This window comes from Prorops nasuta, unplaced genomic scaffold, assembly GCF_024137725.1.
Source record: "Prorops nasuta isolate Cenicafe-Biocafe unplaced genomic scaffold, Cenicafe_Pnas_1.2 PNAS00008, whole genome shotgun sequence".
Classification (NCBI taxonomy): Eukaryota; Metazoa; Arthropoda; class Insecta; order Hymenoptera; family Bethylidae; genus Prorops; species Prorops nasuta.
Window position 1 is genome coordinate 8,872,443 of NW_027116805.1, and position 14,286 is coordinate 8,886,728.

Consider the following 14,286-nt stretch of genomic DNA (forward strand, 5'->3'; position numbering starts at 1 on the left):
GCTGGGGCTGGGATCGTTTCGTTTTTTGAAGAGTTTAAGTTAGGTTAGGTCTTTTTAACCCATCTCTCCCCTACTATCCTCCAAAGGCATAATCAGGCATAACCTTAAGCAAAGCAAAGCCATGGCACAGTTCAAAATATTCCAAAAGAAATTCCTTCGAAAAATTGAATAATTTTCTGTATATTCAATTGTACGTTAAAATGACTGACTTATTCGATATAGCTAATTTAATTACTACGGTAGGTGTGGACGCTGTGAAAATAAAACCTGAACCTGGCTTACCTGAAAAATCGTCAAGTGAAATTTTGACAGAACTCTTCAGTACGTTTGATGCTGACGAGGGCATAGTTTCCCCTGAAAATAGTGACCAGCAAGTACCAGATACGGGAGTGAAGGATGAGAAGCACTCTGTCAAAAAAAAGAAAAGTAAGAAAAAGCACAAACACAAGGAAAAAAAACATAAGAAAAGATGCAAACAGAACTCCTCTGATAGCAATAGTGATACAGAAATTAGCGGTAAGTACAATTTAACATATTTACTTTAATTTAACGTAGAATGCAAGTATTATTTTATTTTTTAAATCTAGGTACTAAAAAGAAAAAAAAGCATAAGAAAAAGTCAAAGCGTAAGCATGAATCTAATAAGGCTTTGGAGGAGGATGAACCAAAAACTAAAGTATCCAAACTGGAAATCAACTGTAATAGTAAAGAAGAAACTGATCATGATGAGAGCATTGTGCAAAATTCTAATAGTGCAAAAGTTCAATTAGGAAATAATTCTCCCAATAACTTTCTGAATGAAAGATTAGAGAGTCCTAAATTGCCACCAATACCAAAAAAAGTCGAAGATGATAGTGATGAAACTCTTATCCCAAAAGTATTAGGTTTGTTTCTCATAAAAAATATCTATTATTTTTTTCATTTACAATGAAAAGGCAAGCTATTTTTTCTTATTCTTTTATAGATAAATCTAAACCAATAACACAAGGAAAAATTTTAATTAAAGATCTGAAGAATAGTACTGTTTATAATGATGCTATAAAACAAGTAGAAAGTAAAATGAAAGCTAAAGAAGCTAGAATGGAGGATGGGGAGTTATCGGATAGTAGCTCTGAAGATAGAACTCCAACATTAAGTCCTACACCTCCACCAAATTTATTTAGATCTCCTTCTCTGAGTCCAAATTTAGAGAGAATGAAGGAAAAGCTTTTTAGTCCTCCATTGAAAACATCAAAAAAACATGACCTTAGAATGATTTTAAAAGAAAAGGAAAAGAAAAGATTGGGGCAGAGCAAATCTAAAATGCAAGAGAAGGAACACAAGGATAAAAATCAGAAGGATCAGCTGGAATCAAATAGTAGAGACAGGAAACGTAGTAGAAGTTGTTATTCCTCTGATAGAAAACATTCTAATTCTCCTACAAGATCAAATTCAGGTCGTAGTAGAAGCAGAGGAAAGGACAGGCAAAGGGGGAGAAGTAAAGACAGATATGAACGTTGTAGAAGTAGAGAGAAACGGTCAAGAAGTAGAGGGAGGAGATATAGGAGTCCAAGTGATGAGAAAAGCAAAGATAAATATTGGCACCGAAGCAAAAGTAGAAGCAGGGAAAGAAAGTAAGTATTTCAAAAAAACTAATGATAAATCAGTTTTTTATCAACTTTAAACTTATGAAAAAATTTTATTTAATCAGAAATAGAATAGAAATAGATAAAAAGAAATTATTAGAAATTGCAAGAAAAAATGCAATAAACATGATCAAACAAGGAGCTTTACCATTGGCACAAAAAGATAAAGCTATAGCTGCTATACAAGCTGGTGGAAAAACAGTGGATGAATTAACAGGTTCGTTTAGTTGTTTGCTGTTAGATTTAAATTAAATTCTATAACATTTAATATCCCTTTCCAGATTTTTGCAAATCTTTATCAAAATCTGAAGCTCTTGGAGAATTATCCAACATTTCTTCGGATGATGATGGAAGCGAATCAGAGAAAGGTTTTCACCATCCTTTTCTTTTAAAGGAGAGACCTAACTCCATTATTATGAATATTAGGGTAAGTGAAAATTTTAAAATGATTTATAATGATTAGAAATTCAAAAACTTTTTTTGTAGGATGCTAAACAATTGCCTACAAAAACCTTTCAAGAAAAAACGGCAGAATCTTCAAATCAACTTCGACTTCAATTTCCAGTTTCAAGTGGGCAACATCATAGGAAAAATGGTAAGCATATTCATTTAATTGTGTTGTGTCATTTGCTCGCTAATAATTAAATTGTTTTTACATAGAAAATGAGTGGATTCCTGTTGTTCCAAAGAAGCCAGAGCTAAAGAAAACTTTTGTACCAGCAACAACTCCTACTGAACCATTTGCTGTTTTGCCTCAGCCTACGTATTTGCCTACACCAGTACCTTCACCTTCAGTGCCAAATACAGTATTCCCTGTACAATCTCCAGCTGAGGTAAAAAATTATTGTTTTTATATTTTTAAAGGCTTTTTATAATACTAATGTAATTATAAATTTAGACAATGGATATTGGTTCGATAGTGTCCCAAAGACTAGCAGCTATGAGAAAATTAAGAGAAAATCCTAACGACGTTTGTGCTTTGAATGAGATGTACAAAGCTCAGAATGAAGTAAGTTTTTATATTTATGTTTTAATTTTATAATTTTATAATTTTGTAAGTAATTAATTGTCTGGTTTAAGATGAAAACCTGGGCCGAAAGTAAACAGATGCCAGGTCAGTTTACTGGCAGTACTGGAGCAAAAATGCTCACACCCGCCGAACTTACTTCAGGTTACCAAGCTTGGGCCCGGAAGGTAACACCATTAATATTCATGTATTATCTATTTTTTATATACTTTCAAGCTTCATTGTATTTGTACCTCAGCATAAGTAACACTTCGCTTGTAAATCTGAATTTTTCGTATTCGCGTCAAAACGATTAAATCACTGCTTTCCTCCCAAATTGCTTCATTTGTTTAACAAGAATTATATAAAGAGAGATATACAATTGAAATTATTTTATGATTGATATATGAATTATAATATTTTGAATATAAGAATGATATTTTTTACTTTGCTGACACAGTTAAAAATGTGTGGGATATGAATGGCCCAGGTTTACAGACGAAGGGTGAAATAAGTATAATGTAAAATTTTTGCTGGGGTGTAAATACAGGACCATTTTCAAAGTAGCACATTAATTTTTATACCCGGCAATATTTAGTTGAGTAATCACATTGCCTGTAACAAGTTTTCAGGTACAGACTTTATTAGGATCATCGTAATTTTGGATCCAGTAGAGGCTGTGATGTAGGCACAGACTATTTCTTTTTTAGAGGTAGATTCTGTGCCTGCACGGACATACAAGTCAACCATTAAAAATTAAGTGATAAAAAGTATAATGTTGTCAATTTGTGTAGAATTTTATGTTTAACATGAAATTAATGGTTACTTGTGAGACTATTGCTAACTATCGGCGGCTTTCAATAAAACTCCGATAAAGATATTTTTCTAACACAGAAAAGCTGAAATACTTAGCATTAGTCTATATCCACCTGAGGATTTGTTACAGGCTTGTAGCTACATCAGAGAGGAAACTACATCAGCAGCTTGATGCTCATATTAGAACCTGTTTGGTAAGTAATCCTGTACAGAAAGGTTTTTACTATGCCAAAGAGTATTGTATCTTTGAACTTTACATTTTTGCTCAATGTTTATATGTATGTTGAACAATTTTATTATAAACTGTTTACATTACATTTCAAAAGTAAACAAAATATTTAGGATCAATTAGTATCAGCACAACCACTTACTGGTGGTATGGGAATGGCTTTGCTCCAAAAAATGGGTTGGCGCCCAGGAGAAGGGTTGGGTAAAAATAAGGAAGGTACTCTAGTACCTTTGCAGCTTGAAGTTAAACTGGATAAAAAAGGTCTAGTCTCGCAACAGGATATCGGACCGAAAACTAACAAAGTAACAAAATCAGTTACACCTACTGTGAAAACGCTAGAAGGTAATTTTTTACTTAATCAAAGGGTTTAATTCGTAATGGAATAATGAATAGCTGTATTTTGTATGAATTTTAGGCAAACATCCAGTTTCACTACTTGGAGAATATTGCACTAAACGTAAATATGAAGCCCCCGTTTATGAATTATGCTTTGAATGTGGACCAGATCATAAAAAAATGTTCCTGTTTAAAGTAAGACATTTTTTTATTTATCGTAATAATAATTTGCAAAATATACATATTTTATGTACAATTACAGGTTAAAGTTAATGGTATTGAATATAAGTCAAGTGTAACAAGTCCTAATAAAAAACAAGCTAAAGCAGATGCAGCCCAAATCTGCCTTCAAACTTTGGGCTTATTACCTTCATAAGTGTATATTTGTAATCTCAATCTGTCAATCTAATTTTAACTGCTTAAATCAATTTTTGTAACATTTACAAAAAAATTTTTATAATTATTTGGATTGTAAAATATGAATAAGCTTTCAAGTTTGAGTCTCCATTCTTGCAAGAATTTTAATTATGATACTTATCAATTATACAGAAGTATTCGTCAGAAAAGTTTATATATTTTAAAAAATACATAGAAGTATGTAAAGGAAATTGTAAATAGTTTTAAGTCTCAATCTTCGTGTTTCTCCTTTTGTATTTATAATTTAAATATTCACGCAATTGTATATTTTTGTAATGTAAACTTGTAGATACTACAAATTATAATACTACAATTTTTAACGTAATAATTACGAAGAACGTTGTTTTATTACATTTGCTGAATTATCTGAATAAGTGAAAAATGCGTTTACATTCTTAATAAATAAAACCATTGCAATTGTCTGAAATAGTTTCGAAACGAAAGTAACTTTTTTAAATTTCATCACTTTTATATTTTACGATTTTTAACAATTTTGTTTATGTTGCGTTAAGCAGATATCATCATGACGTCAGTCTATACCAAGAATGACCTCTTTCATCATCATTATCTTAACACTAAAACTCAAAATTCGCCAGATTTTCAAATCAAATTACTCAGTCTTTGTACGTTGAAATTTTTAAAAGAATGGTCGATTGTTTATCATACATTCTTGTAGCTGATTTATAGGGTTGTATGAAAGGACAAATATAAAGTCGCTTGTGAAATATTTGGATATAATGTATAGATATAGGTGAACGAATATGCGTAGCGCGTAGACTGGCATATACCACATTTTAACCCAACTTACCTAATTAAGTCATAATTACTAGCAACTTCAAATCTAAATATCTGATAAATATGAAGATTGAATATTATATTGCTAGAAAAATGTTTATAATCTACGGGGTAAATTACAAAAATATGCATTTAAAAAAATTTCATATGATTTTAACATGACCTCCATGATTTTATATTATTTAATGCAGTCCAGATTTTTCGAATACTAAAAGTCCATTATTTTTCGTTGCGCTAGTGAATCGGGTTAGAATGAGAAATTACATGCTTCTCCTATGTCAACTGTAATTGAACTGGTTAAGTAGTGCGACGAAGAAGAACAGGCACTATATATATATACAATTTTTTTATAGAGTTATATTCCTGATAAAGTCTTACCTGTATTCCGGTTGGGCTAGTTGAATTTTTCTTTTATGCAATTAAAAGTCTCGGAATGCAAAAGCTTAAAGCACGTAAGAAATAAACTTCTTTTCTATTACGTGTACCATTGAATCTCCTCGCAGCACCTACAAACAAATCTAAAACTATTTCAAATCACTTGATGAATACACATTTCGATAATAATGACGCAAATATGAATATATTAAAAATAATAGAAATCATCTCATTTTTCAATTATTACCTTTATTATACATCTTAATCGAAAAATTAGACATACTTTTCATTTATACAATGTCTTTATGCCACTTCCTTTAATTGAAAGTGATCCTAGAGGACTTAAGAAGTGATTCTGCAGTGTGTGGTAGAATTTAGATTAAAGCGACTTAATCGCAAAAAGCCAAAAACATAGCACAATAGTGAATCCGTATAACAAATAAATATAAGAAGCAAAAGAAGCTTCAAATAGAGAACTTGTGGGATTCAAATGCAAATTGTTATAGAAATGAGTTTTTAGTTTTTTTTTTACATACCTAGGAAGTAATTGCATTGTTGTGGCAAATTAAAAGGTCGGGGAAACTTTTCAGATGCGGCAATGCCGGCAATATCGCAGCAATAATGTCGTATCGTATGGCAGAACCCAACTTAATCGAGCGTAAATGATCGCATAAATCCATGATCAATTGTTTGTCATGTTCGCGTATAAAAACTAAAGTAACATTTATTGTTTCATATTTAGTTGTCACGAAAGACAGCCAGAGGGTGTTCATAAATTTAATTATTAATCTTTCTTTTTCTTCGCGGAGAAACAACTGATCATTCAACATTTACCATTAATCAATTATCAAATTAATTAAATAATCAATTAATAAAACTATCTTACGGATCCGATTAATTAATTATAATGCTCCGATCAATTATTTAATTAATTGTCTAATTAAATAACTATTAGTACGTTAATTAATCAGCTCTCTCTCTCTCTCTCTCTCTCTCACTCTCACTCTCTCTAACTTAAAACCTAGCCGGAAAATGTGAGCAGCACTACTTCTACTTTACCAAGTCTATACCCTTCAACCCTACACGAATATTCTGGTATGATTGCAATTATACTTTACATTTGTTTAAAAAAAGAAACGATATTATGTGTTAGAACGTTATCGTACACGAGTTTAATAATTTATAGCCGAGCTTTCTCAGTCGGAATAATTATACTTTTATACATACATATATATCGTCGTAATTTCTGTGATAATTTAATAGTAAGGTGTTCTCCAATTTCTTAAGCGTATTCTGAACTATGTTACACCTACGAAAAGAGTTTCTAACTATCGGCAAAGCAAACTCTTGAATTATAAGAGTGAAATGAGTTTGCTTGAGTCAAAAGCCACCACGAGCTGGCAATTCAAATAATCGATAATCATAGATAAGCACTCTGGTTCGCTTTACATGTACAAGGACTATAATGAGGGGGGGGGGGGGGGGGGTGAAACGAACTAAATAAAATCATTTTGTACACCTACTTACATGAATGATTGTGTAATAATTATATTACAGGGTTGCGAAATGTTTAATGAAGTAAGTTTTAATTTTGGGGAGAAAAAACAATCTGAATAACGTAGAGCTTGAGAAAATAACTATGATGAGTTATTTTTGTGGCTTTTTTTTTCATTTTATAAAATCATTAATCGTTTTATTCTCTCTCCTATTCTCTAATTATAAATCGGGTTTAATATTTTACCTGGCTCGTGACTAGACTTCATGTTTCGTTGCTATTTGCGAATCCTATATTGTCCGTTCAAAGCTGTTCTCTTTCACAACCGTGCAAATAGCAACGTTCAGTTGCAGGTACAAGCTTCTTAACATTTTATTATTTTCAGGATTTCTATTAATCGTTAATAACACGTTTACTGCCTAGTCGTTTCCATGATATGTTACAAATTTGTAAATACCCCTTAATATACATATATATATCATATAATTATAATACTGATCATACTGAGATATTATCCAATTCCTCTTAATTGATAGTAGTTTGCATTGTTAGTTATGTTACATTAGCCTCTTAGCTTGTTACAAGAGTTTATCCAACATCTTTTTCTCTTTGTCAACAAAAGACATTACTTATTATTGAACAATCAGATTTGAAGTTTAGTTTGTACCTGCGAACTGGTATACTGCATGAGTCATGTCATTGGTTTGCTTTACTACCAATTGTTTTTAAACGTAGCGCGAAATTGTTTGGAAAAAAGCAAACAGGGAACCTGCTTTATACCTATTTTTCATCGATGAACTGTACTATGAGATAGAGGCTCGTACAGTCATAGTTAAAGGCCCCCTGCAAATCGGGCAGGTAGTCATGGCAGGCGCACACATTACACACGCTACCATATGTCCACATGGTAAAAATACTACACCCAACACTTGGTCATAGCAGATTTTACACATTATCGCGTCATTGTCCGATTGGTTGGTCCTTTTTGCTTCGGACAGCGCCTGGCTGTTTTTCGTGGAACATGCGGAGCTTGCCAGACTTTCCACACTTTCTTCCTGGGAACCACTACTAGTGCTAGGTTGACTTTCCGCATCCTCTTTCTCAGATGTCATTGGAGGGCTTTCAGCTTTTTTTATAAATCTAGGTAAATTCATTTTCATAGTTTCCTGCAAATACAAAATATATTAAGTTTAAAATTTAAGTAGGTTATGAAATGTATTTAATATTTAAAATGGAAAATTACCTCTTTTGACGGTGGTGATATTTGCTGACCAGTTACTTTATTGACATATTCCTGACCTTTTACCATTAGAAGATAAAAACATTTTGAAAACCATTTTGCATGTTCTTCCCAGGGATCATCATTGGGTTCCCAGTCTTTCAAGCCTCCATTGCAGTGATAACATAAAGTTTGATCCCCTTTTCCTGTGTAGTAAAATCCAGCCTCAGCCAACTGTTCTTTTGTTTGTGGCATGGATTTTGGCCATGACTCGAAAGTACGTAATCTTGCATCATGACTAGCATATTCAGGATGCACTGGACCCTTAGGCTTTCCAATTCCTAAATACCCAAGCTTAACAGCACTAGGTAGCTGAAAATCTGCCGGAGGATTGTGGCAATCAGGACCAGAATCTTGTCGATATTCTACACCGTAAGGCCCGCATACATCTCTACTCCTCGGCCTCGATTCAGGAATAGTGGAGGGATCCACCCCAATTGGAACATTACCACAAGCAATTCTCCTTATAAACCTACATCTTGGAGACCATCTTTGGTGATCTACCATAGGATTATCACCTTCCATCCATTGGCAAATTTCTACGTTACACTCAAAACATTTAACTTTGTCGTCCTCTCTTGTAAAATAAAATCCAGCAGCTGCTAGCTTCTCTGGTTCCATATACGGAACTGGCCAATTTTCATAACTGGCTAATCTAGCAGCCTCAAAACGATAATCTATATTATCAACTTCATCGCTATTATGAGAAGTGGTCGAGGGTGGTGGTGTTATGTGTGGATTTGCAGCCGTTTTGAACGGAGAATTTTCTCTTCCTAAATTTCTGTGTTCAATAATTTCAGTCATTTTACACTTGCACGTACGTTGATTCTGCAACAGAGAGATACAAACAAAATTAACATAAGACATTCAACAGTTGTCAAACAACGGGGAACAGACGATAGCATTCAGCAGAAATAACTCTTGGCTGAATAATAAATTGTATTGACTTTTATGTTTAGATCCTACAACTTAAACCTTTGGTAGTAAGATTTTAATTGGAATTATTTAACTATTGCATAGCTGTTTGTCTCTGCTGAATGTAGGATTTTATGGCTCAAAATAAACAGAATGGCCCTTTTTATTCAGAGAACACTATTAATTTGAAAATAGTACCATGTAGGAACAAATATTTCAAATAAAATTTGTTTAAATTCAAAGAAGACATTAGATGGTATTATTATTTTACTTTGGATAGCATCCTGAAAGAAATATGAAATTCACAATGAAAATTTTAAATTATACCTCTTATATTTTGCTGCACATTCGTTAAGTTTATCTCTAAAGCTTTCCAAAACATTCTTTCCATTTTTTCAGTGCATCCAATCGCTTACGACATATCTCAAACTAAAATTAAATATAAAATCGGGCTGACTGAATAGCATACGTGACCGCTACATATACAGGCCCATAGTGGCTCACCTACGCGCGTATACTCTCAATTCTAAATATCTCGTAAAAAAACTTAATGAAATGAACAAATGGAGAGAGCGTGTTAGAAAGCTCTCCAAGTCAGTTATATGAATATGTAATAAAAAATGGGTAGATGGGGTGAAATTCAAAAATTTCAAGGTGACCTTCGTTTCTTCCAGCACGTCTCAAGGTCTAAATAACCAAACATCTTATCTTCTAAAAGTATGAAACAACTTTTGTTTCAAACATTTTAGTCCTAAATGGCACTATTATCAAACTAATTGCGTGCGCCGATTATAATAGGCCTCTCTGTATAAGTATGAGAAAGTTTTCTTGTATACAACTAAAGTAACTCACCATGAAGAATAACGTTATTTTTGCATTTTCCTCATGATTTGGTATATGTACATATTTATACAAACAGATATAGATTAAGTAAAGGAAGTATAAGGCATGTGTACTGTTTGTGGGAGGTAGAGATAATGGATTCTTCGGCGAAGCCGTTATGATTCGTGAATGACCGAGTAGTAAATTTTTCTTAGTATACAGCAAGAGTAGCGTAGAATTTACTCGCCCACACACAGAAACGCACACAAAGATGGGAAATTCTCAGAAAGGAATCGGCCTCTCGGTTCTCAGGCTTGGCACTCACACAGAAGAAATACAACTACATTCACAGTTCACACCCACATAGCTCGTATAGCCCCAGAAAGTATACACAACATTCAAAATGGCTACCTTCAGGGCTTCACGCACACAAAGTTACTTTCTCAAACGTGGAATATTTTGTAAAGTAGATTACACACACGTATGCAGATGAAAAAAAGGTGCGATAATCTCTATACACTTAAAAGAAAACTTATTATTGACAGAGAGAATTACAGGGAAAATGGAAATATTGGAAATTAGATAAATGTTAAATTGTATAACAATAATATACTTGTATGTACATGAGACGAAGGATAAATGAAAGAATACACGGATGGAAATGAGTATGTAAATGTGAAAAAGATCTCTCACGCACGATAAATGAGCCAAGCACACGTAAACAACGCTCACACGTTTAAATGGCTGGGTAAATGTACAAAGAAACCGCTCACACACCAGGTCGAACGTACAGATGTCGCGCGGAGTGCCCTACACATACAAGCGTTTCTTGTTCACCCGCCCCTGCGACGTTGCCATACCTACCCATGGCCCGTATTTCCAGCAGCCTGAGCAGCCTCTCTTTCTCTTATTGCTTACTGCACTTCTACACCTACAGACTCTGGGAATGAAACGATTGGAGGACCTTAGGAATTCCTTACATTCAAGCACGCACACACACAAATCCTCTCAGATATTATACAGTTTATAATCTTTTACCCACCGAAAACCCCTCCAAAGGAAATGCTCTATCAGGTTAAGGGCTATTCCAGGACAAAAATATTGTGCTTAGAATTTTTGGGCTTCTAGATTTTTGTCCAAAACAAAGGTGAGGTTGCTGCTGGACAAATTCGGTTGATTACTTATTTAGTTTTTCAGAATCAAATGTTCAATAGAACTATAATTTCTAAACAGAACATCTTGTAGTTGAAATACTTCTTGAATCCGAATAAATCAAACACTACTTTTATCCAAAATGTGGAGAAAAATATTAGAATTGTGTGTAGATAAGTTTAAAACGAAGGACGAGATACGAACTGATACAGAAACAACTGGAAGAATGTGGCTTGATTGATAAAGAGATATGGTATGAACAAATAATGTTGGGTGATAATGAGAAAGTGGTTTGTCAAAATAACGTTTCCATTTTTCGTAAAGTGAGATTATATTAAAAATTGTGATCGTGACATCTTTTTAGACGATGATGATGACAATAGAATATACCTGGACATCTTAAATGAATCATGACGATTTTCTGGTCTAGCAAATTCACAGTTATTTTTATCCCTTCTATCTTCCATTGCAGATTATTGCGATTCATTGAAAACTTCGGTGTAAATATATTTAGGTAGTCGTTATTTGGGGGATATCGGATCTAAGGATGGTAACAAAGATGTCTCGACATCACCTTAACAACAAAAACTAAAAATATGCAAATCTTGAAAAACTCAGGTCTTAACTATAAAACTTTATTACAATAACCCAATGAATATATATATATATATATATTATATTGTTTATTTTTTATAAATAAAAGAAACTGAAAAGAGAAAACTTGTCGCATTCTTAGTAGTGTTGATATTTTTAGAGAATGACCTTAGTTTAAAAACTATTTTTAAACGATGGATTTTAGAAAAACTAATAAAACTATTGGAAGATGTTTGTGAATGCTTGGGGCCCCTGAATGGATCACGACGATCCTGTGCAGCAAAGATCCATAGTGAATTCCTTTCCTTCCCTTTCCAGACTGCATACTTTTGTAATAGTGAGAGAGAAGTGAAACGGGATATATACACTGTCACGCATCGAGCTCGTGGCTTTCGAGGGGCCGATAAAAAAATGACGAAAAGAAAGTTCCAATACCGCTAACAAAAGTGCAACGAAGAGAGAAAAACGCAAAATAATCAAGCGTAAATAATGAAATCTCACGAGACGTTATTTGTTCTTTATTTAATTTTTTTTGTTCGTTCTCATTTCAAGTATCTTTTATTATTTTGGTTTCGATAAATTTCGAGTATAGAAAATTAATGTAAACTCCTATTCTTATCATTTGTTAATTGAACATATGCTTTATGATTACTTTTATAGGGCTGATTGTTCACATCAAGCTTGTATAAATAAAAAGGTTAACTTTCTTTATATTGATTTACCGTGAAAGAGAAGGAGCTAGAGTGATAATGTTTAATGGAAATGCGATTAATATTTTGCAATGAAAGACGTGACTAAGGCAATAACGAAATTTATCTAGAAAAAAAAAAAGAACAGACAGACATCGCGATTTTTCCCTGAACTTTCACATCTGTTTCTTTCTGAGTGCACGAACAGAAGCGGCAACCTCGCAAATCGAGAGTGGGAACGAGTCAGAGTACAGCGGAAGTTAGTAAGCAAAAGAGATATGGCGACAGGGAACACACACACACGTATTCATGCTGATACACACTAAGCAAATTCTTTATACGATAGGAATCAGGCATGAAAACGTGTGCGTCACAGTACGGCTTAGGTTTCTTTATAAAATAGCTTACACCCGCCAAAAAATTGCATTATCTCTAAGAAGACGCATATCGTCGGATCTTATCTATTTGTTAAACTGCTCAAGCATCCTATTCTCTGGAAAAGCCTAGATAAAGTTAATAATAATTGCTACAAACTAATCCTGAGATAATTATTGATTGTTAATTTCCTGCAGATCAATATCTTGGACATCTGTTTTCAGAAAATCCACTAAGGCAGATAGCAGAACTTTGCCCCCTCGTTTCTCTTATAAAATTCCAAAGGTTTCTATTGGTAAACAAAAGCACGCGAAAGAATTTTAGCAATAATATTTCAATGCTTTACAAATTTCTCGAGCATAGCAACAAGGATTACAGTTAAATTTATGCCAAAGAGGTATCAATAACAAAAGTTCAATTATCTCTAATAAAAAAGCTTGTATTACAGATTTGTGGTTCTATGAAATGATGATTACTCGTTAAAGAAGCGGTTTTTGGGCGAGGACCGATAATTAATGGTTAACGAGAAATCAATTAGAAACGTACCGATAGGTTATAGCGATTGGTGCAATATTGGATCCAGCTTCGCCTTCGCTTTGTCCTTACAAGGATTTTGCCGTCCCGCAATTATCACCGAATCACTCTCTCGAATGTTTTTGATATTTTTAGAAAAGAAAATGTCTTTTTCACTACAGTAACATTGGAACAATATTGAAGGTTTTCCAAACTTTTATGAAAATTTTCATTGACGTAGATTTTGCGTTCAAAACGTTTTAAAGCCCACACGGCCCGACTTTTCCTATGTACTGCATGCAGGCAGTAATGGCGTTCCTCGTCAAAGCCAAAGCCCAAGCAAGTCCGTCCCAGTCCCACTCCCCACTTGCCAAGCCGAAGCGTAGTAACAACTGGCGACTGACGAAGACGGCCATGGAAAAGCACGCTGCGGCTGCACGAACCCTGGCTGGTCTGGCTGGCTGGAGTGCCTGGAGTCTCTATACGCTCATGCTTCGCTGAAACTTTTCTTCAATATAACATCGCAAACTTGCTTCTATCCTATCTTTACCATTTATAATCAATTTTCAAAAAACTCTCCTCACTTTCTCACTCTAAGCCCACAGACTTTCTTAAACCCTATCTATTCCCTTCATAAAATTTTATTTAATTTCAAACTTTTTTTCCAAACCAAAAAATAGTTTAGCGTCATTTATTGAACTTTGTAACGAAATATTCTAAACCGCTCAACCAAATATTGATTTTCCATGAGCCCCTTCATGTAACATTTTACATACATGTAAAACTGTTATTGGCCAAAAGTGGAAAGAAGAAAATTGGAAACTGAGTCAATTGTTATATTTTATGGATGCTA

At 33.6% G+C, this 14,286-nt stretch overlaps 2 protein-coding genes across 5 annotated transcripts; one reads left to right on the top strand and one right to left on the bottom strand.

The window, feature by feature from the left end:
* Positions 1-200: 200 nt before the first annotated feature.
* Positions 201-7,084, top strand: LOC136775921 (protein Son-like). Of its 2 annotated transcripts, XM_066731123.1 has the most exons (12): positions 201-516; positions 588-884; positions 965-1,613; positions 1,691-1,842; positions 1,907-2,052; positions 2,112-2,220; positions 2,286-2,458; positions 2,524-2,634; positions 2,706-2,819; positions 3,790-4,018; positions 4,092-4,207; positions 4,275-7,084. In XM_066731123.1, the coding sequence occupies exons 1-12, from the start codon at positions 201-203 to the stop codon at positions 4,386-4,388; spliced, it is 2,526 nt and encodes an 841-aa protein (XP_066587220.1). In that variant the 3' UTR covers positions 4,389-7,084. The 2 variants fall into 2 exon arrangements, with proteins under 2 accessions (XP_066587220.1, XP_066587221.1); XM_066731124.1 differs by lacking the exons at positions 4,092-4,207; positions 4,275-7,084 and adding an exon at positions 3,578-3,641 and having other exon boundaries at positions 3,790-3,929.
* On the bottom strand, positions 5,829-13,905 carry LOC136775923 (death-associated inhibitor of apoptosis 1-like). 3 transcript variants are annotated; one of them, XM_066731128.1, is made up of 3 exons: positions 13,467-13,905; positions 8,338-9,201; positions 5,829-8,260 (listed from the first exon to the last, which is right to left on the bottom strand). In XM_066731128.1, the coding sequence occupies exons 2-3, from the start codon at positions 9,175-9,177 to the stop codon at positions 7,898-7,900; spliced, it is 1,203 nt and encodes a 400-aa protein (XP_066587225.1). In that variant the 5' UTR covers positions 9,178-9,201; positions 13,467-13,905; the 3' UTR covers positions 5,829-7,897. The 3 variants fall into 3 exon arrangements, with proteins under 3 accessions (XP_066587225.1, XP_066587224.1, XP_066587226.1); XM_066731127.1 differs by lacking the exon at positions 13,467-13,905 and adding an exon at positions 10,141-10,290; XM_066731129.1 differs by lacking the exon at positions 13,467-13,905 and adding an exon at positions 9,616-9,751.
* Positions 13,906-14,286: the final 381 nt, after the last annotated feature.